Source organism: Pyrus communis, chromosome 10 (genome assembly GCF_041283825.1).
Source record: "Pyrus communis isolate YQ-2024b chromosome 10, ASM4128382v1, whole genome shotgun sequence".
Classification (NCBI taxonomy): Eukaryota; Viridiplantae; Streptophyta; class Magnoliopsida; order Rosales; family Rosaceae; genus Pyrus; species Pyrus communis.
In genome coordinates, this window is record NC_142574.1 from 2,873,559 (window position 1) to 2,895,963 (window position 22,405).

Here is a 22,405-nt window from a genome sequence, read left to right on the forward strand (position 1 = left end):
TTCAAATTTGAATACAAACCCATTTATTAAATGAATAATAACTCAACACGTGTAATGCGTATCGGAATGAAATAGGATGAATTTTTATTTAGTGTAAACTACTAACCCATTTAAGATTTATTTTTATTTTAGTCACCCGCTAATCAAGAAATGCATGATTATTCATTTTTGAATTTTATATCACGAGTGAAAAATAAATAAATGTACTTTTAATATTTTAATCTCGATACTTGCTATTAAGCCCAAAAAAAAATAAACGAAAACCGTGAATTCATAGTCACCGAGTAACAACCAGACCTAAAATAGTCCCTACATAATTGTTAGTTCAGTTTCATATCTTGAATATATTTTGAGGATTTCTATGAGCTCGTTTGGATATGCTTTTAAAATTACCAAACGCTTTTAGAAAAAAAATGTTTTTTGATTCCAAAAGCACTTAAAGTGCTTTCTGGAAGAAGCACAAGTTATGTATTTCTTTCAGGAAACACTTTACATGCTTTTCCAAAATTTACTTGCATTTTTACTAAAAATTGGTTTCAAAAACATTTTCATCAAAAACGTTTTTAATCATTTCAAAAGTACATCCAAACGAGCTCTATATTTCCATGAGTAGTATGAGTGGCGATTCACCATTTTCATTTTGTGAGCCACTTGAGGAATGGAAAGAATATAAAAGGAGTAAACGATGCAATCAACTTTTTATTTTTACTATTGGAAATTGAAACTTTGTACTAAGATATATAATCTCTATATACACACGCATTGATGATACACATGTATAAAAATACAACCTCACTGTACAAACTATATTCTCTATGACTCGTCTCGACTCCGACTCCGTTCCGTCTCGACTCTGACTCAACTAATATGCTCTCAGACCAATGCGCAAAATCCCCTATGACATACACACTCCAACTTCAAATGACTGTTCGTTGTAAATGTAAATGTAAAACATTTCACGAGTTTTACGTACTCCCAACTACCACATTTCCGCATCCGTTAACGCTCCCAATCGGAAATATCCTGCATCAGGAAGCATGTTTAGCAAGTAGGAATGGCATCACAAATGATTTAAGGTAAACATAAAACAAAACCGTATTACAAGACGACTTGTGGGGAAGCCGCAAGGACAATTGACCATTTGGGTAATCAATTGAATTTTGGGGCCGAAAAAAGGAGGTATTTTTAGAATGTAGTATGTACACATCACGTATTTTAACTTGGGAGTCAGCGACATAAACAAAATGATAGTTGTCCCTCGGCAATGAGGATTTTCTTAGCAGTAGAGATACCAAAGTAGACACAAGGCACGGAGCCAAAAACTTCAAGAATGTAACTTGGATCATTTCCAATTGAGAAAACACATCTATCAACAGAAAGCAAGGAAAAAGCCCGTTGCCGGAACTAGGTAGGGTGACAGATTAAACCTATGCCATTAACTTTCCCTAGTAACAGTAGAATTCAAAAATTCAGGCAAGATATTAATCAAATCAAATGCCTAGGAAAGTACTCACCTGTCCCAATTTTAAGCAGTTCTCTCCAAAATCAATACCCACATCCATTACAGCGTCCTCATTTTCAATCTCGGCATCAGTGAACGTGAGGGCCCGTTGTAGCTTCCTAGGAGAAAACACCTCAACCTCAACTGCATATGTGGCAGTCACTGGCCGATGATCAGAAAGTTTAATTTCAGCCCTTCTATAGCTCAGTAACCTCATTCCTCGTCCATATGAAAGAATACGGTCACACCTGAGAAATACAGTCACACTATGGTCAATTCTGTTCAAGTAACCGATAAAAATAGAAGAAACACCTTATATTGCAACGAACATGAAAAAAATAATTCAAACACTTATTAAGATTCGAAACAAAAAAGAATTCATGAAGAGGATATGAAACTTCAACCCAACTTTCATGGGTAATGAAATAAGTAATAATTTCAATATTTAAATGAGCTCTACAGAACTATCAGAATCCATGTGAGACCTCGCATTTACTCATTATATATGTTTAGATTTTAAGAAACAAGCTATTCAACACGAAACCTACCACCCATAGGTCAAAATCTTAGAACAAACCAAAACTTTGAAGATCTTAGAAAAATAATTCAAACCTATTACCCTAGCAATAAAACAAATTAGTATAATACCAAAGCACCATTTACAGGGAAAATCCACATAAGGTGTTACACGCTGGTTATGGGGTAAGTACAAATATAAAAGATACATAATCCATTTCTCAATCTCCATACATAATTAAGGGTGTTCAACGTCGAAATTTGTCTTCTGTAGTTGTAATAGATTACCCTTTTTTTGGCAGTCATCAAAGCTTATGAATGTCGAACGTCATTAAGCTTCTTTAAAGATACTAAAGATACTATGAAACTTCTTTAATATAAATAGCCTGAGGACACAAATGTCGAATGTCATTTCACTCTCTTTGGTTGACAAAGAAGGTTCCTTAAATATGGCATAAATTATAACACCTATATTACAATTAGTGGAGAATCATACCAAAAAAATCAAAATCAGCCTTAACAAGAGTGGTTGACATGTATTGTGCAAAGCAGTTGTCGAAACAAAACAAGTAAAAAAGTAAGCCGCCAAATAAAAATGCAGAAACAGAGATGAACAGAGGCCTACCATGCTGGAGTGCGCCTCCCAGTCTTTACATCCTCCCCGCAGTACTTCTCTGAATTGGTCTCATACTTGTACGTCGGTGGAAAATTTAGAACACCCTCTGACCACCCATCAAATACACGGCCTTTTTTAAATTGTTTTGCAAGCTGTCAAGATAAACAAACTGTGCTTAATAGCCAAGTTTGGAATCCCGCTTAACTTCACTGAAAGTCTAAAGTTCATTCAACTACTCAAAAATTTCAGTGGATCAATCTCAAAAATGTCCCATCCCCAATTTGCAGTCAAGTGATTAGAATTTATTTAAAGCAGATATTCTGTACATTAAAGCACACAATTCTTTTAATGGAACAAATGAACCATCATTCATACACATTTGGGTTATATGATTTAAGACACTCAACTTATTGGCTTCAGATTTTCAATCTCCATAATTCTAAAAATTTACACGTGCAGACTAACTTAAGATAGTCTCTCTTGTTACATCTTGCATCTTACAAAATCTATAATCTAAATACATTATTTAAAAGAACCAACATTTATATATTTATGTGTCATCTAAGAGGCCCAACTTCCTCTGTTGGCTCAACCTCTCATTGTCATAAAGATTGACCTAGAATCGGTAAGCATGAATTAGCAAGCTACAAAAGTGGGATACAAACATCGGTTCAAATCCTTAGTAAATCAAATGGAAGTTCAAGATAGTCAGGGACAACACAGATGCATAGAGAGTGGAACTAGATAGACATAAATAAAAAAATAATTTCAGAGAAGCAAACTGTCTTAAGAAAATTAAAAAGACATACCTGGTCTTTCTCAGCCAACTTCGACCACTCCTTTTTGGAGATAAAGTCTCGTGTTTTCTCATATGACAAGTTAAGACGATAATTTAGATCACCCAACCAGATTATTCTTCTGTAGGAAAAGGAAATACTTTCACTGTTATTAAAACACTGTAAATTGAAGTCATAATATAGTAGAAGGTGAAACTAATTTTTCACATCCGTTAAAAGTAGAATGTGGATTAGCCAAGATTAGCAACTTCCTATATCAGATTGATACATAACTTACATAGTTAATAATTTTCCTGACATGAGATGGTAGGATATAGGAAAACCTCTAGTTGGAGACTATTACATCAAATAATGTTACTGTTATAACTGAATAAAAAGTGACCAGAGAATAGTCAATATCATGCAACTATCTTTCATTACGATTTCCAAAATTTCCTACACCATAATTATTCAAAGTCAATGTTGTGCAAAGCGCAAACATTTCTCTCTTTACAAGTATAATAATTTCTGCAGCATAATTTAATGATTCATGAGATAATTTCATCCAGAAAAGATTTCAATTAAGAAGATGAAAAAAGAAAAACAAATACGAAAAGATATTCTCTCCGAAGATTCGAAGAAAGCATATTGTAATTTAGCTGCAGTGTACTTACTCATGGTCATAGATAGTTTTGGGAAACCCCACACCAGGAAACGAATGAAACTGAGTTCTCCGATGTATTTCATTCACATCAGCATTTCTTTTTATTTCATCTGCCTCTTTCTCCCCTGCTGTCAGGTGTGTGCACACAAAACAAAAAAGCGTCTGATACACAGACATGCTGACAGATATAGATCCCTGAAAAAATGAAAAACTGCCTAAGAATAAAATAAACGATAAGAAAACAAATCCAACAATTATTAACTTTACTTCATAAGGTCACCTTCTAATGTAGAATATGAAGGCATTGGATTATTTTCAAAAATTTCTACTACTTTCTTCCTTATTTGAGCAAATCAACGAGCAGGTATATGATGAAAAGAAGTTTACGATATAGCCATAGAACAAGGGTGGTGGAGATACTGGGAGCATTCGAACAGCAGGAATATGAGGAGAGATACAATAAATAATGAAGGTATACTATAAATTCTAAGACAAAGGTTGCAACAGTACAAATTAATGGGAGAGAGAGTTGTTCGAATTAGTTTTGATCACATGTAATATGAAGTCATCTGTTAGAAAAGTGTATTGCTTCAACGAGCAAAGAAAATTTTCAAAGAAGGGAAATATAATAGAGATGGATCATATGGAGTAAAGAGATCTTGAAGGACCTACAAAAATGGACCCTTCAATAGAGCCTCAAAATTAGATGAGTTGGAAATTTCAACGCGTATGACCACTGAAGGGATCGTCCAGTGAAGTGGCAAAAAAGTGTTGCAGCGACACCAGAATATGGGCAAGCCTTATCATGGAAGCAACAAACATCTTAAACGTTAAACCTTAGTAGACCTAGTAATGATTAATCAACAGAAAATGCGCATTTGATTTCCAAGTTAGATAAACGGATCCACTCTATTGCTCATCCATAGCTGAACAATATAGACAGGCATCAATAGTATATTACAGGGGGAAGCAAAGTGAGCAAACTATAAAATTGCTCTAATGTTTACCAATTGCTTGTACAAGTTATCAGCTATGTGTAAAAATGTGTCATAAGATCCGTTCACAAAATTATGTTAGCAGAAAGAAAGAAATTGTTAAGACTATCGTATAGTTACTGACAAAGACAAGAAGCATATACGTTAGTATACCACCAGTAATAACACTAAATGTGATGACAAAGAATTTACAAGAACGGAGATAGGAATTTATAGAAAAGAAACAAACCTTGTTACCAATGTATCCCATAACACCAACACCAACAGTAGACACTTTAACGTTCTGAATATGTTTACGCAAGCTCCTATGAACCCATACAGTTAGGAAAATCCCAACCATCTGTTTGCTTACAATCCTTACATACGATGACCTTCTTTTTCGTTTCATGAGAGATTCAAGATCAACCTCTGCAAGCAATGCTATTTCTGATGGCATGTCATTCACAGCTGACTTGAAAGAATTGTACGTTCTGAAAGATTTTGAGGATTTGAAAGACTTCATTGTTCGAAAGGAATTCTGTCTTCCTAGTGACTTCTGAGATAGCAAGTTTAATGGAGGCTCCGGCCAGCTCAAACCAATCCTTTCAGATCCACTAAGCATTCTGGTTAACTTGCCATTAAATTGGACTCCAGAAGTTGCTTCATCATCTAATGAACAATCATCTGTCCGAAGGCAATATAACCTATCCAATTTCTTTGCAGAATAACTTTGCCTCTGTAAATCCTGTCCGGTTGCCATGCCTGGTTTACTATTATCTGTGAATTCTGGAACTTGAGCGCCAATATTCAGTACTTCATTTGTGACTGATATACCCTTGCTGTCACCAGAATTTATGGTTTCATCATCCAACGGATGGACTTCTTCCCCAATATCATCATCACTTTCAAGTAGGCTCTCCTCTTCAATATCAGGGACATCATCAGCTGGCTTAAACTTTGATGGAGATGGAGGATCACTAAAAGATTTAACCTTGCTCGTCGCAGGTCGAACTCTGTCCAGTGTTTCACGAATAATGTTTTCCCATTTAGTAATTGGGCGGCTATCTTCGGCACCAAAGATATTCCCGGCATTCAATGGAACAATCTCCTGAAGACTGAAAACAAAAACAAAAAAGTTCACACTTCTAAGATTAACTCTTGACCACGAACAATAGATTCAGATAAAACAGATCAAAGTGGTGGGGGGTATTAAAGAGGACAGAAAGTTTCGATCGTACACAAAAAATAATAGCGGACATGAAGGACAAATATGATACATACAAAATCAGTATTTTCGGTAGCATTTGTTTATCTATATAATTATTTTATTTGCAGTAGCAGTATCGTTCACTTGATTAACAGATCCTGACAGAAACAGCATAAGATCCCTAAATGAAAAATCAGCGAATCAAAAAAATGGGAGGAGAAACGCTTACCCAATCACATAGAAATCAGCTGGCTCATTGACATCTAACCAACCATCAACGTCCAGGTCATCGGGTGGAATTTGTCCTCCAACATTCCATGTCGTAGCACATACTCTGGAAACACCAAAAGGAAGAAAGATAGGAAGTTAAATGGCTAGTCTAACAAACCACCACCTATTCAGTAATTGTAGTGAATTATATGGTTTACTTTAACGTCACAAAAAAACAATGGGCATCAACCTGAATTCCTTTGCGTTTATATACTGTGCCCTAAAAGTCTCTGACTTTCGTCTTCGTGCCCTTGGAAGATCGTCTACATAACCAGAAAGACAAGAACCAAAGTACAGTCATGAAAATAATTAGCGAAAAACAGCATACTGGAACCAGGATATCCCATGGCACAAATAAAAAATATAAGGCACCAGAAACTCAAATCAGAAGTTCGAACACTGGAAATGCATACGAGCTTTGAGACTAAACAATGTTACAAAATGTCCAAAAGACATTGATCAAACATCAGAATCATATTATTCACTTCCATCTTCGGTGCAAACCTTTAGGCTCAGAACAAAATAGTGAAATCTTATCTCAAACAGATGCTAAGAACCGTGTTTTGGGTCTTCAATAATCATCAAAAGGCGCAAACAAAAAAAAAAAAAAAAAAAAAGGGAAAAACTCGAGGACTGTGGAAAATTGATATTAAGTAGAACGGAGAATAGAATGTGGTTAAAGCATATATTACCAGTAGCATCATCACTCTCAGATTCATCTTCCTTGATGCCTGTAAACCTCAAATCTCTTGCCCGTTGATTAAACTCTGCAAAACCCATTTTACAGTCAGCCTAAAACCCCAAAAGGTGAAAACTAAAAACACAAAATTGAGCTCAAATTCCACAAGAAATACAGTAAAATTCCCATAATATTCAAAAAGACAATAATAATCATACAAAATATCCATTTTCCAGATTCCAATTGAAACACAAACGCATCATCAGAAAATATAAAAATTTTCTGTACTGGGTTGAAAGAGAAGAAGAAGAAAGGATACCAACCTTGGGTGTCGGAGTCGGCGTCACAGTCGTCTTCGTCGGTGTCAGCGCTGTAATCGGACTCTTGGGCGGAGATGTTGAGCCACTTGCGCATGACGACTCTGGGCCAGAAGACCTGTACGCACGACCAATAATCCAAACAACACATAAGCTCAGCCCAACTCCTCTGCACATTCCTCTCATTTTTTCCCATAATTAACACCCAACTTAAAACAATACAAAACACAACGTTCCCTCTTCTCCTATTTAAATAACAATATAAATATATATATATATATATACTGTATGTATCTATATTTGGTGAGAGAGAGTACCTGTTGTGGGTTCTTGGAGTGGGGCTTCATCTCTGGATGTGAATGCATGGTCGGAGACCATAACAATTAACAAGAAGAAGAAGAAGAAAAACAATGAAGTATTTAGGCTTGAAGGAATTTAAAATTGCTTAAAATTCTGTTTTTTTTAGTAAGCAGAATGTGAAAACAGAACAGATAATCGTAAATGAAGAACAAGACTAATCTAGTAATATATAAATTTGTGTTTGGTAATAATGGTGCGACGGTGGTTAACAGGTTAAGACGAGAGCAGTCTTGGTAGCAATGGTAGTTGGAGTAGTGGCAGCAGTGGCAGTAGTGGCAGTAGTGGTGACAATAGAGGTGTTAGCAGTAGTGGGATATAGGATGTGGCAATAGAAGGGAAGCGAGTAATGATGGAGAGAGTGGTTGCGGTGGTGGCGGCAGTGATTACGATTGTTGCAGAGGATGGTTGTGTTAACAATGGTTGTGTGGGATGGTTGTGAAAATGTTGATTGAGAGATGGGGATCATGGCGGCGGAGATGGTGGACGCGGTGGTACCATGATGAGAATAATGGGGTGGAGAATTTGGTGATGGTAGTGGTGATCATGGTGGCGGAGGTGCAGGTGGTGATCATGATAAGACGGTGGAGGTGGTGGTGGCCATGGTGGCGCGGTTAGTCAATGGCTGTGGAGAATATGGTAGTGGTGAAGATGGAGGCGGGAGGTGATGATGTCAAAAATGGTGGCGGTGGTGGTGAGGAGGATGATGATGGCGGTGGAGGTGGTTGTGCTGGGGTAATGATGATGGTAGCGGTGGCATAGCCATTTTTTTTTTTTCCTTAAAACAACAACTTGTGTTTCATAATGTATCTTTTATTTTTTATTATTTTAAAAATTGTTCTTGAAATGGAGAAAAAACATCAATTTGATGTTCTACGAACTAAAACTAAATATTATTTTCTGCGTTTTTCGTTTTATGAGTTTGTGTTCTTAAAATAGTGTGCCGAACCCATTTTTCATTTATTTTTAATCTGCAAGACGAAAAAGTGTATTGCAATCGTTAACGAACTGACCTAAATTTCCACGGTTGGACTTCCAAGTTTTTGTATTTGAAAGAATTACCAAGCACTGCGGCCTGCATTTGTCAACCATCTTTACTTAGAGTATGCATTCTATTCCTGAATGCCTAAATACTGAGGAATAAAAATAATGATTACCATGCACTGCGGTCTGTATGTGTTAACATGTTTTATCTTGAAAGTGTAGCCAAACCTATATAATTACATGCACAACTGCTAACTAGATTCTAACTAATATTACGGTTTAGCAGTATTTTTTTTCAATTGTAAATAAGATGTATCATATCAGACTTTCTAATTAACCTGTCTTAGTTACTGATTGTGTTTTTCGCCACCTCACAATTGCGTCACTAATGCCAATAACTAGTAATGTTATTTTGTGCAGTGAAACCATATCAGCACTAGACTTTAACAAGAACAAGAACAAAGTGGGATTGTGAGAGCAGAGAGACAGCAAATGGTAGAAAAGACCCATCACATTTCATTCCACCCCAATTGGATGGCCATCCAAATCCAATATCCATTGGTTTCGTTGTAGCCTCTCCATTTGTCGGAATCTACTAATTTCTTGGTGTTTTGGTTTAGCATATTAAGCTGTGCACCATGATTTGACCGCAAAGAAACAAGAACGACTATTCTGGTGGCTAAGTCAGCCGTCAATTTCAATCCGCCTGGATTCCACAATGAAACGATGAAAATGAACACCTAAAACTGTGTTCAGTTTCGCTTCCTGATATTATTTATCTTAAAAACATATCGATGATTCGTGTGTTGATTGAAAGATTGAAAAAGATTTCCACAGAATCTTCATCGCTCAAACTTCTCCCGCATTTTGTCGTCAAGCAAATGGGGTCGCAACTGACTCACTACTTTTGGGTTGTACACTTTCATAGCTTAACTTTACTCTGATGTTTTTGTTTGAGGGTCTGCGTCACTTTTATTTCAATTTTTTTTGTGCGGGATTTGTGGTGGAGGGGGATGATCTAGTCCAACTCCTTGACTTCCTCCTCTTCTTTTAGGAGCCGAGCATTATTCTTATTCTGTAACTATTAGCCTAAAGATTTGGTTTGGGTTGGATTGGGGTTTTTTTTTTTGTTTTTTTTTTCGGGGTGGGGGTGGGGGATGTTGTATTTGGCGTTGGTTTGGTATTTGGCTTTTTGGTGGGGGGGGGGGGGGGGGGGGGGGTGGGTGTGGTTTGGTGGTGGTGGTGGAGCGTCTTAAACATTTGTACAAGCAAGGCAGCACAACTACATTTTTGGACATACAGGCAGTTTCCTCATCAGTTATTCATGTGGACAGGGACACCTACGGTCAAGCACAATGTACAAGAAGGTAAAAATCATCCGGCACTCTGCCAAAAGTAAAAGGGACCACATCATCTTATCCTCACAAGAAAAGTAAAAGGTGTGATTTTTCATGAGGTCCATAATCATGTGGTTAGAACTTAGACACCTCATACCAACTCTCCAAAATTATGTCACGTAACACATGCATGCTCGGTTATTCTAGACGAGCTACTTACAATAAATTTAGTATAGAATTCTTCATTAATATAGTTGAAATTTTGCATCTAATTGATTGCATAATCATTTAGTAATACGATATAAAAGTATTTTTTTAACTTGTAAGTACGAGATTTTAAGACTTTCTTGTGTATGGCAGTTTGATACTAATTTATTAGGACTAATCTAAGATCTATTTCAATCTAAACTCTTCATCTCTTAGTGTAGATATATATATTTTTCTTGTTCAAATATAAATATTAGAATTAATATTTTTATAAAGAAAATCATTAATAATACCTAGTATAAGAATAGGCTCAAAAGAAAAAATAATTTATGTGTTTTATTTTATTAGTCAATTCAATCCATATGTTTTCAGTTTGGCCAAATTGATCACAGTGTTTAACTTCATTTGTGTAAGATTTGTTAAATGCCTGTTAAAATTGATATGTGTTATGCACGTGAGAAGATAGAAATATAACTTCTTCTGTTTTTTTGTCAAAAACAGAAATATTACTTCACTATAAACCCATTAGAATCGACGCAAGATCAAATGATCGACGATGCCCATCTCTTGTGCAAGGCACGTGTCAATTTTAAGGGTCATTTAGCAGATTGTCTATAATTGACTAACAGAGGTAAAGACGGAAATCAATTTGGGCAAATTGAAAACAGATCAAAGATCCGAAGATTCAATGAAGCCTCCCTTGGAAAGGGCAACACAGCGACATGCTAAACCAGAATATAAGGCAACCAACTTGGAGTTGGAACTACTCTGGTATTTTGGGGTTTTTAGTTTTTCTTCTCAGATTCGGACCGCTCGAATTATGAAATGCAAAATCATTAACCGTGTTTAAATAAAAAAGACTTCAACTGAAGTGTTTTATATAAAATTTATAGTTGTCCATTCTTATTCAAGCTCATTGAAAATGCAAATATAATTTTTTCACCCTATGTACATGACCCTTTTGGTCTCCCACCAACAGGGCAGATACTAATTATAAGCTTTTTTAACAAAAATAGTTGCCTACTGATACTGTTAATTACCAGCTGAGCATAATCTTTTTGGTACGTCTAGTTAATCACCCTGCACATTTTGGTGATAAAAAGACCACAAATAAAATGCACTGACTATATATACTGTACTATGAGAGTGGTCATGATCATGGTGACTCACAAGTGAACAAAGCAACACCCAGTGAATCATACTTTCTTTGTAACAGAAGGTACTGTGGCTATTGATGCAATTGCAGCTGGTTTTGCGACGGGGGGCGGGGCGTGGGCGTTCCTTTAATCTTTTTTAATATGTTGAGTTTACAGTTCTTGCACGTTAATTTAGATGATGAATTCATGAGGGGTCGGAGTTTAACTTAGTTGGGATCATAATATATTAGGTCAAAACCTAGAAATACATCAAAATTTGGTGATGAAAAGGAAGATATCTATGTATAAATACTTCAATCTTTGTAAAAAAAAAAAAAAAAAAAAAAAAAAAAAAATCACTATAATAAGTCGTCACACATTTACCAATTCTCACAAAATTGGGATGATCAGGCCTAGTAAAACATATTAAAAACAGAAACAAGAAACTTGATTATTTAAATTAAACAAATTTAAAAAAAAAAAAAAAAAAACTAAACTTTAAAATAAATATATTGTTGTATTTGAAAAAAGTGGAAGCTAGAATTTTCCTTGCCCCCATTGATAATAAAACATTTTATTTGATTCACTTCAATTCTTTCTTATTTTGTTTCCTTCAATAAATAGAAGATTTTCAAAGTGCAGGAATTTTACTCAGTTATCAAAGATAAAAAATAAAATTAAGAGGAAGGAAGTGTAAATGTGTAAAAAGGAATATAAAAATGGCCTTCCTCTTCTATAAGGTCTGGAATTATATATAAGTCATTGGTTGATCTGGATTCGTGATCAACCAATTGCGGTGAGCGAGCTAGAAAACCTAAACCCTTCGTTAAGAAAAAAGTATATGCATAATATAGTTCACTAGCCATATATCTATATATGTATGGAAGTGGAAGTAAGTAACATGCATCTGAAACAGAAAGAAATGGGAGAGACAGAGACACAGAGAAGGAGATAAAAAATACAGACGACATACCTTTGGTTTTATAATATAGGTACTCTTTTTCTACTACTTCAGCTCTTCAGATGATGAGAGACTCTTCTCCCCGGCATCCACAAAAATGAAGACAACTCGGCTGTTGTTCTTTTGGTGGTATATAGGAGTGTAGGCTAGCTAAAGCTTCTCCTTTTATTTAAACTCAAAAGGAGTTCTTTCTCTGCAGATGCATAGACGGGCTTTTTCTCAGGTTGGTTGTGCTTCTTTAAGAAAGAGAGAGAGAGAGAGAGAGAGAGAGCGCTTTTTTTAACTATTGGCTGGTATAAAGTTGGAAGAAACAGCAGACGTCTCTTTCAAGTTTTCAACACACTAAAAAAAACACTTAAATTACTCTGGATTTTACCCAAAAAAAAAAAAAAATTACTCGTGGATTCCCGAAGCCAGACCGATCAATTAATTAGGCAATGTAAATTTGAAAAATTATTAAACCAAACAGCTAAGTAATCGTAATTATGAAATATAGAAGCAAAATAATCTGTTGTCATATTAGCTTTCGATAAATATGATTAAGGCAATTGTGACACCTTATCTCTGTGGTTCTCTTCTCTATAATGCCTGTATGTATTCTTTAACTAATGGTTTTCTTTATCTTCTCTTTATTATATTAACAGCGGACAGGACACTCCAATCGTTGTAGTTTCGGTGCATTTTTTTATTACTAATGCAAGAAGTTCTTTTCTTATAAAATAAACATTGGTGGAGAAATGTAAATGACAACCAATGTCAAACATTTTTTTGTTCGAATTATATAAACCAGCGCAAAATTATGAATATTCTAATCAAATTATATAACGTGTAGTTGGTTTTATTAATATAGTCGAAAAATGAGTTATATTAATTATGTTATCGATTTGACGCAAGACGATATAACAAAAAATCAAACAATAATCCTTCGCTAGAAAACAACTAGTAAACCCTAGCCATTCGTTTGGATGGGGGAAATATACTTGGAGTTTAGACAAAATTCAGAATTTATAAATTAATTTGCACCAATTCCTTGTTTGGATTCATAAACATAAAAATTTCTAATTTCTAAGTGAAAAATAAATAAATAAATAAACTTAAAATTGAGACCTTCAATTCTCAAATTTAAATTTTATATAAATAGTTGTCATTTTTAAATTTCCATGAGTGAGTATAAAAAAAAATCAACCATGAGAGACCATTATTGTCACTCCCACCACCACGTGTCATAGCCGCTACCAACAGCATCAACACCTACTACTGTCACCGCCGCCACCACCACCACTCAACATCCACTTGTATTATGACATGTGAGTATCCCTTGAATCAGAGACAGAGCCAATTATTGACTGCTCTGAGCTCTAACACATCCCAAATTTTGAAAGATTTGAATTTTTTTAATGTTAAAATAAGCATGTTATGGTCAAATTTTCACAAAACAATATTTTTAGCTTATCTCAATGCTTAAATTTCACTCCATATTACAAGAAAAATAAATTAGCCTACCCCTATTAAAATTGCCTAGCTTTGCCATTGCCCTGAATACTCGATATTTGAGAAAATCTCATGTTCGGGTTAATTATATTGAATATAAGTGGTATGAATCACTTGTTACATGTACTACAAAATTATAATTTTTTACCATTACTCTTCAGAAAAGAAAAGAAAAAACCAAATTGAAAATGGTCTAATTAGTGTTTATGATGTACAATTATAAATACATGTGCAGAAACAGTTTGGCCATGATTCCCGACGAGTAATTACTTTTGTCCCATCATATGATGTATCACGTGCTGCAGTACATCATTGGACAAATCTTACCTCCCATGCTATATGTGATTGTCTTATCCTATATGTTTAACGAAATATTTTTAATACTATTTATTTTAATAAAAAATAATATTTTTATTTTAAAAGTTACTTATAGTGCTATTGATTTACACCAACTTTTTATCATTTTGGTTAAAATTTAAAATTTTCAAGTTATTTTTATTAATTTTCTTTTAAAATAAAAATAATATTATTTACACATTTCTTTTTATCTTTTAAAACATTGCATTTAATTTTCGATAGTCGAATTTAATAAAATAAAAATTATCAAACAATGAAAAGTAACAAAGAATATGTATACAGTAAAGAGAAGTGCATGATAAATACTACCTTAAAATAATTTAACTTTATCTAGTTAGAATTACGCTGGTAACCATTAACTAATGCTAATTGCTTTATAAGTCCTTTTTGTAGGTCAACAATTAGTTTATTATAAGTCTTAGCCACCCAAATGGCTGGACACTTCGCAAGAGTTTCATCATTATGGGTCCCACCTTTACTAATTTTTGTTAGAGGTACGTATGTTAAAATTAAGAGTTTGACACGTAGTACTACAGTTTAGTGATATTCTTTTTCACTTGTACTTGTAAGTATGAGGTCTTAAATTCGATTTTTGTCAAAAAAAAATTTGAACCCACATTATTACTAGTCTATTGTAAAGCTTGGCACCTTTACGAGTTAGTAGAGTTAATATCGTTTGATCACAAAAAAGATATATAAGAGTTCATCATTACATGTTGATCATCTTTGAGTAAAAATATCCACATACTTCTTTTTAAATGTTACACATTCTCCGTAAATTTCTGTCATTTGATTATTTTTAATTTTCGATTCGAAGGCGAAGAACTGAATGAGATGTGTGATAATACCATCCAAAAATAATCCACTTGATAAGATTTGAGTCATCTACCAATTAGGAAAATTAGCAAACTTTTTTTTTTAATAAAAGCAATATTACTTTATATTAATCAAACTTACAAAGAGAAATATACAAATACATTTGTTCTAGTTAATGTGATTACCCTAATGTCTACAAGCTAAAAGAATTAAAAGAAACGCAATAAAAAAAATTAAATAAAAAAGTGACTTTTTTGTTTGCTAATTGCTTATTAGAATAATAAAAAGTTAGGATAGTGGTTACAGCATGTGTTTTTTCTTACTATTTGGCAGGATCTTTAATGGTATTTAGCATACATAATTGATTCCACTAAGTGCGATTTCTTTTCCAATTTTGTATAAAACATTATGGTAATCGTGTAATATACCAATAAGAAAGTTTCAACACTTTCACAAAAGGTAGCCACTTGCAAATATTTTATGGTGCAACGTAGAACGCGAAACATGTGGATTAGAATAGGGCAAACACATGCTAAATGTAATCGAGATGTTGCACATAAAAATCCATGTATCAAGTTTTTGAATGTCCGATAGATATCTGTATTCAATCGCGAGCATTAGAAAATATAACAATTATGACACTACAAAAAAAAAAAACCTCACTAGATAGAAAAGTTTTATCGGGTCAAAATTAGTTTCGTCACCTAACGTTTAGTCAATGAAGCTTCGTCGGGAAAGATTAGTAGGGCAAAACCTGTTGCTCAAAGTCTTAACCGATGAAATTTTCGTTTAACCCAATAGATAAGTCGTCGAACAAACATGCATTGACTGTATTGACTCAACGAACTGATCTTGCCTAACAAGCATATTTCGTCGTTGGCATGTAATTAAAAAATGTTATAAACTTGAACCGACAAAAAAATTGTCGGGTCAACTCTAACAATCCAAATTTTAAAAAGTAATATAATGTTTGCTCGACGAAATAGTTCATCGGGCTAACAATTTTTACTTTTAAAAGAAAAAATTGAAAATAATATATTTAATTCTACTATATTAATTTAGAAAACTATAAATAATGGCTACTTTAAAAAAAAATATTTAATTACATTGAAAATAAAATTGTTCGTACGATTATATGAAAAAACAACTAAGGTTTAAGAACAGTTGTTAGTACCACTTCCTTTCTCTAAACCAACTGCTAAAGTGAAAGAACTAATTGTTAAAGTTGGCACCGGAAGTTAGGAGATTTGGTATGTCTTAAAATTTTAGGTGACAATTAGCCAAAGTTGTTTAGGCTTTTTCTGTGGTTTGGCTAAATAATTAGGACTTTAGGAGGTTATTAAATGGAGTACATACTAAATTTCGAAATTGGCGTAGCTACTAGGTTGTGAAAGATCAACACACGGAATAGAGAAATTTCTCAATGTACCGGAAATACGGTCCGATACATCAAGTGTCATAATATAAATGGTTGAATTTTATTTTTTCATCCAAAATATCCAATCATTTGTATTATATCACTTGATATATCGAACTATGTTATCGACACACTGAAAAATCTCTTCACATAATAAATGCCAAGCCTACCAACTATATTAATTATACCTAGCCGGATCCACTTCCATTCTATGTACTTTTTTTTTTCTTTTATTTTTTTTTTTAAGAAAAGATGATATATATTATTGACTTGAAACCAAATGTTACATCATATTTTGAATGAGGAGATCCTATAAGGCCATCTCCAACCAAAGAGTTTAGAGGGCCGAAAATAGCCTGAAAATCGTCATCAATCGAGGGCTAGGTTAGAGGGCTCGTGGACCCCATGGAATCTGAAAGGGCCAAAAGGTTGGCCCAATCCAGCCAGCGAGCCCCAGGCTGGCCATAAATTTAAGAATTGCTGTCTGATATAACCGACAACGTTGTTATTAATCATATCGGTTATATCCGACAGGAATTCTTAAACAATCTTTTTGAATCAGCTAGCCATTATTTTTGAATTTTTTTTTTTTTACAAAATTTTTTAAAACTGTTTTTTTTTTTAAATCTATTTTTTTCCCCATAACTTCCCTAAGCCATTATACAACATTAAATTAAATTAAGTAACATGAAACAACATTAAACAATATTAAATAACATTAAATTTAAATAATAAATTATGTTTGGTCCTCGGTTGGAGATGGTTTTTTGTGACAGGGCTAAAATGAGCCCTATGGCCCTTTGACCCTCAGTTGGAGATGGAAGCAAATATGGCCCTATACTGTCTATTAAAATATTAAATTTTTGGAGGACTAGAGGGTTAAAACGAGTCCTCTGACCAGCCTTCGGTTGGAGGTGGCCTAAGATTAGGGGATCTTCAAGCTAAACTATCACATTACCAATAGAAGTAGCAAACTAAACCAATATTGGGTTAAATCATTACAAGTTCTAGGAACGCGCAAAAACTTAGTAGGTTGTAGAGTTTCTGCAAATTAGAAAACATCCTCTGCTAAAAATCACAACGCAGACAAATCACGTGAGTGGGCTCTAATAGCGGCAAGAGCTTGGGTTGAATCTAATGCAACTTTCCATTAATATGGTAACTTATTGCATGTGAAGAATGAACTAAAAAAAATTAATAATTGAGCTGCAACGAATTACTGTGACTAGGGTTTGGGTAATGTGGCATGACCACATAGTGCTACGTACTTATCTATATATAATTGTCTGTACATAACGACGTGGAAGTAGAATATAAAAATTTGTGTTAGCTAGGCCTTTCCTCTTGAGTAGTTTAGAGTAATGCCCAATCCTGGAAATCACACCAATTTTTGGAAAGAAAAAAAAAAAAGGAACATTTGTATTTGTTTTAGTAAAGTTATCGGTGGACGTTTTGCAGTTACCCGTAACTAGTATTTTGGGTTTTCTTATTTTCAAATTTTCTGGTGTTACAAAATGACATTAAAATTCAACATTTGAATTACTAGAAAGGTTAAGTTACCCTATAGGCTATATCATCAAACTTTACCCCTAAAGTTGCTTAATAGTTGATAGCACATATAACATTTTTAGTTGTTACCCTAACATGGGCATTAAAGTGGGGGTAGGTGTAGAGTCTCAATACAAAAGAGGGTGGGGTGTCTGTATTTTGGTGTATGGCGGAGCCGAGAACACATGATTCGATTACAGGATTCTAAAATTTCTCCGATATTAGGACTTTATGATGGTTCTCAATGTGCATATGAAAAATATAAATAAAAATAATAATAAATTCTCTCAAAGTAAAATTCTTTATACATTTTTTGTCATCTTATAATTTAAATATTATTAAATATTATGTAAAAAAAAAAAAGTAGCAAATAATCTGAAAGTGGCATGTCTCTAATATAAAACCTGACCCTGAGGTGACAAAGTTTTAATTCTGGAAAATGCAATGGTCGGCTGGACCGTCTCCGCTATCACTACCTGTCAAAACCCTGAGCACAAACAACAAAGCTGTAAGTGTCAAACTGGAACAAGAAGAAAGAAAAATATAATTTGGGTAACTTCTCTGCCCTTCCATTTGCCGTGCACTTCTTTTTTTTTTGTTTATGTGATTACAATTAAGTCACATCAGTATTTTATATTATTATTTCTTTTATCTTATCATCTTTATAAAAAATTAATATAAAATATTAACGTGACTTAAATGTGACCACAAAAAATAAAAGGGCACGGAAAAGATTCTCTGCCCTCCCACTTCCTATGCACTTTCATGCTCTCTTGTTTGTGTGATCACAGTTAAACCACGTCAACATTTTATAATACTATTTCTTTTTGTTTTATTATCTCTATAAAAAATTAATATAAAATATTAACGTAATTTAACTGTAATTACATAAAATAAAAAGGCATAAAAAATAGGAAGGCAGAAAATCTGCCTCGGGTAGCACTTCAGAAAATTTGACCTCATATAATTATATAGGACAAAACACTTTTCATGTGCCAGAATATGCCGACTTCTCCACTCGATGATGAGTCTTTCGAATTTTGGGTTAATTGCGCCCGGCCGCCACTTGGGGTCCAAGTTCATGAATCATTTGTTACATGTTTGTATTTTCATACAATTGAAGATATTATAAGTACAATTCCATATATACTAATTAATCAGTGATTTAAATTAATTCAGAGGTTAATTAGAAAGAACATATAACTAGAATTGGAATTGGTTCCATATATACTAATTAATCAGTGATTTAAATTAATTCAGGGATTAATTAGAAAGAACATATAACTAGAATTGGAATTGGTTGGTGGAAGTGTACTGATGTTTCTTGTTAATGGATTGGTGCTACTGCATTTAGATAGTACGTCCTTGTACGTAGTAATGTTTCTTGTGTGAGAAATAGAAATTCCATTACAGTGACGGAGCCAAAGTTTTAGGTTAGGAAGGTCCTCTCACAATGTAAAAGAAAAAAAAATGATGCAACACCGCCAATGACACTATCTTTGCAACAACGCAACAACATGCTCTCTCATCCATCTCTCAGCCATCGTCTGGTCATTGTGTCATCCATCATCTAAAATCCCGTATTGATCATTCTCTTCTCTATGTTTGTCTCTCTCACAGTCGTGCTCTCTCTCTAGATTTTTCGCCCGATTTTGATGCTAGTTTGCTTGGTGACGAAGGCGTTGATTTTTCAATTCACCCCATTTCATCAGTATGTTTCGACCCTTGCGTCTCGAGTTTGAAACTCTCTCTCTCCTAAATTATTATAATAATTTCAAACCCTCCCCCTCCCTCTCCCCCTCCCCTTAATAATAATAATTTTTTAATTAAAAAATCAATAAATTCCGATCAGTTGGGAGCCGTGTTAATTGGCAAAGAAAAGAACCTAATAGAAAGGGCTAACGAGAACATGAAATTGCACATGGATAGAACTTAGAAGTAGAATTCAAGTTTGTCAACAACCACTAGCACCATGTGAAAAAGATTAAACTCTAGGAGGACCAGCTCTATCGCCATTTCTTCTCTCTCCCTCTAGTTGGGGTCCTAATCCCCTTTAAAATCTTTAGAAATTAGAGGGATAACTCTAGTTTTTTCTATGTGAAAAAAAAATATATCAAGGTAGGCCCGGATCATTTTGGCCCCTTCATAGCTCTGCCTCTGTTCAAATTATATCTAAATAAACAATACTACAACATATATAGGGATAACTCATGATTATTTGGCTTAGTGACACCTTGTGAAAACTAAGAATCAAAATTTAAAGAGTTACCAAGCAAACCCTCAGTTAATTGAGTTGATAATCAACAATTTTCAATTAACATGTTAATTATGAATTCACTAAAAACATTATATATCAATTATTCTTTTTTGTGTTTGGGTAAGGAACTTTCACATTACAAATGAAATTTAAGTTTGATTGTTAAATATGAGCAACAAGAACATGGTAATGAACTAATAAAATACCCCAAATGCACTACAATGACACAAAACTACGGATTTTCAAAATAATACTTTTCAAGATCTCATTTAAAAGTTCTCTCAAATATATATATATATATGTGTGTGTGTGTGTGTGTGTGTGTGTGTGTGTGTGTGGGGCATCCAGTTTCAAGTTTTTTTATCTAATTTTTTAGTGTATTCCTAGAAAATTTAGCTTAATTTCCAAGAAACTTTAAAATCCCTAGTTCAAATTTAGGGTTATAGAAGTTTAAGCGTTTACCTCCACACATCTCCGTAGGCCTAGAATGCCCCCACAGCTAATGTTGTGGTAAATGAGAGCCTTTTCAGTGTGATCGGTACACGAGGTGGTACACCACGTGTCATTATACAAATGATGAGATATGTGTGCTAAAAAGTTAATAACTTAAAAAATAAATTTTCCCACCATTTCTATTAAAACACGTGGTGCACCACTTGTGTTTCCGTCACGATTAAAAATTTCTCGTGGTAAATGTAGAAACATACATGGAGAATAATATGTAAGACAACTTTGAGGTACGGCTTAAGTCGTTGCTTAGAGCATTATTTGCTTTCACTAAAATGATTTTGTTGGGTTCTTGCCAAACCACCTCCATGATACAACAATTAAAGTTTAGAATCCGCAAGCAGCAAAATTCGAAGTATTCCCTTAGAAATAATTTGAATAAAAAGGACATGTTTATTCAACTGAAGCATGCAACCATTTATATTACTGGATTAGGGTGAACACATGATTCGATTACCGGATCCTAAAATTTCTAAACAAAAAAGATACGAAGACTCTCTGTAAACTCTCTGTTACTTTAAAATTTAATATTAATTTATATACCAATATTATAAAATATTATACCAAGAACATAAGGCAGTAAACAATTCATAAAATGTTCCACACTAATGACATTTCTCAAATATAAAACCTCAGGAAGCGAAAGCGTTTTAATTCTGGAAAATGCAATGGTCGGATGGACTGTCTCCGTTATCACTACTTGTCAAAACCCTGAGCACACACAAACAACAAACTGGAACGAAAATAAAGCTGTACGTGTCAAACTGGAATACATGAAGAAATTTGACCTCATATAATTATATAGGACAAAATACCTTTCACGTGCCAGAATATGTCGACTTCTGTACTCGATGATGAGTCTCTTTCGAATTCAGGGTTCCTTGAGCCCGGCCGGCACTTGGGGTCCAAGTTCATGAAATCATTTGTTTCATCATTGCATTTTCATGCAATTGAAGATCTTATGCGTTGAGTTCCATATAAACTGATTAATCAGTGGTTTAAATTAATTCAGAGATTAATTAGAAAGAACATATAACTAGAATTGGTTGGTGGAAGTGTACTGATGTTTCTTGTTAATTGATTGGTGCTACTACATTTAGATAGTACATCCTTGTACATAGTAATGTTTTTCGTGTGAGAAAAGACAATTCTATTATCTAAATTAACAATACTACAAAATATATAGGGATAACTCATGATTATTTGGTTTAGTGACACCTAGTAATTTTTTTTTTCTTTTTTTTTTTTTTAATTTGGCTTAGTGATGCCTAGTGAAAAACTTAAAATTAAAATAATAAAAAAGTTACCAAGCAAACCCTCAATTAATTGAGTTGATAATCTACAATTTTCAATTAACATGTTAATTACGAATTCACTAAAAACCATTATATATCAATTACTTTTTTATGTTTGGATAAGGAACTTTCAAATTACAAATGAAATTTAAGCTTGATTGTTAAATATGGACAACAAGAACATCGTAATGAACTACTAAAAATTCCAAATGCAC

At 33.9% G+C, this 22,405-nt stretch overlaps 1 protein-coding gene across 3 annotated transcripts; it reads right to left on the reverse strand.

Annotated features, from left to right (window-relative positions):
- Positions 1 to 679: 679 nt before the first annotated feature.
- LOC137729863 (type IV inositol polyphosphate 5-phosphatase 3) lies at positions 680 to 12,799 on the reverse strand. Of its 3 annotated transcripts, XM_068468912.2 has the most exons (13): positions 12,515 to 12,799; positions 8,891 to 8,952; positions 7,838 to 7,869; positions 7,527 to 7,638; positions 7,217 to 7,291; positions 6,715 to 6,787; positions 6,484 to 6,588; positions 5,298 to 6,162; positions 4,084 to 4,268; positions 3,443 to 3,551; positions 2,643 to 2,785; positions 1,515 to 1,749; positions 680 to 1,023 (listed from the first exon to the last, which is right to left on the reverse strand). In XM_068468912.2, exons 3-13 carry the CDS (start codon positions 7,865 to 7,867, stop codon positions 1,000 to 1,002), a joined length of 1,956 nt encoding a protein of 651 aa, XP_068325013.2. In that variant the 5' UTR covers positions 7,868 to 7,869; positions 8,891 to 8,952; positions 12,515 to 12,799; the 3' UTR covers positions 680 to 999. The 3 variants fall into 3 exon arrangements, with proteins under 3 accessions (XP_068325013.2, XP_068325015.2, XP_068325012.2); XM_068468914.2 differs by lacking the exon at positions 8,891 to 8,952 and having other exon boundaries at positions 12,515 to 12,746; XM_068468911.2 differs by lacking the exon at positions 12,515 to 12,799 and having other exon boundaries at positions 8,891 to 8,984.
- Between the last annotated feature and the right edge of the window lie 9,606 nt (positions 12,800 to 22,405).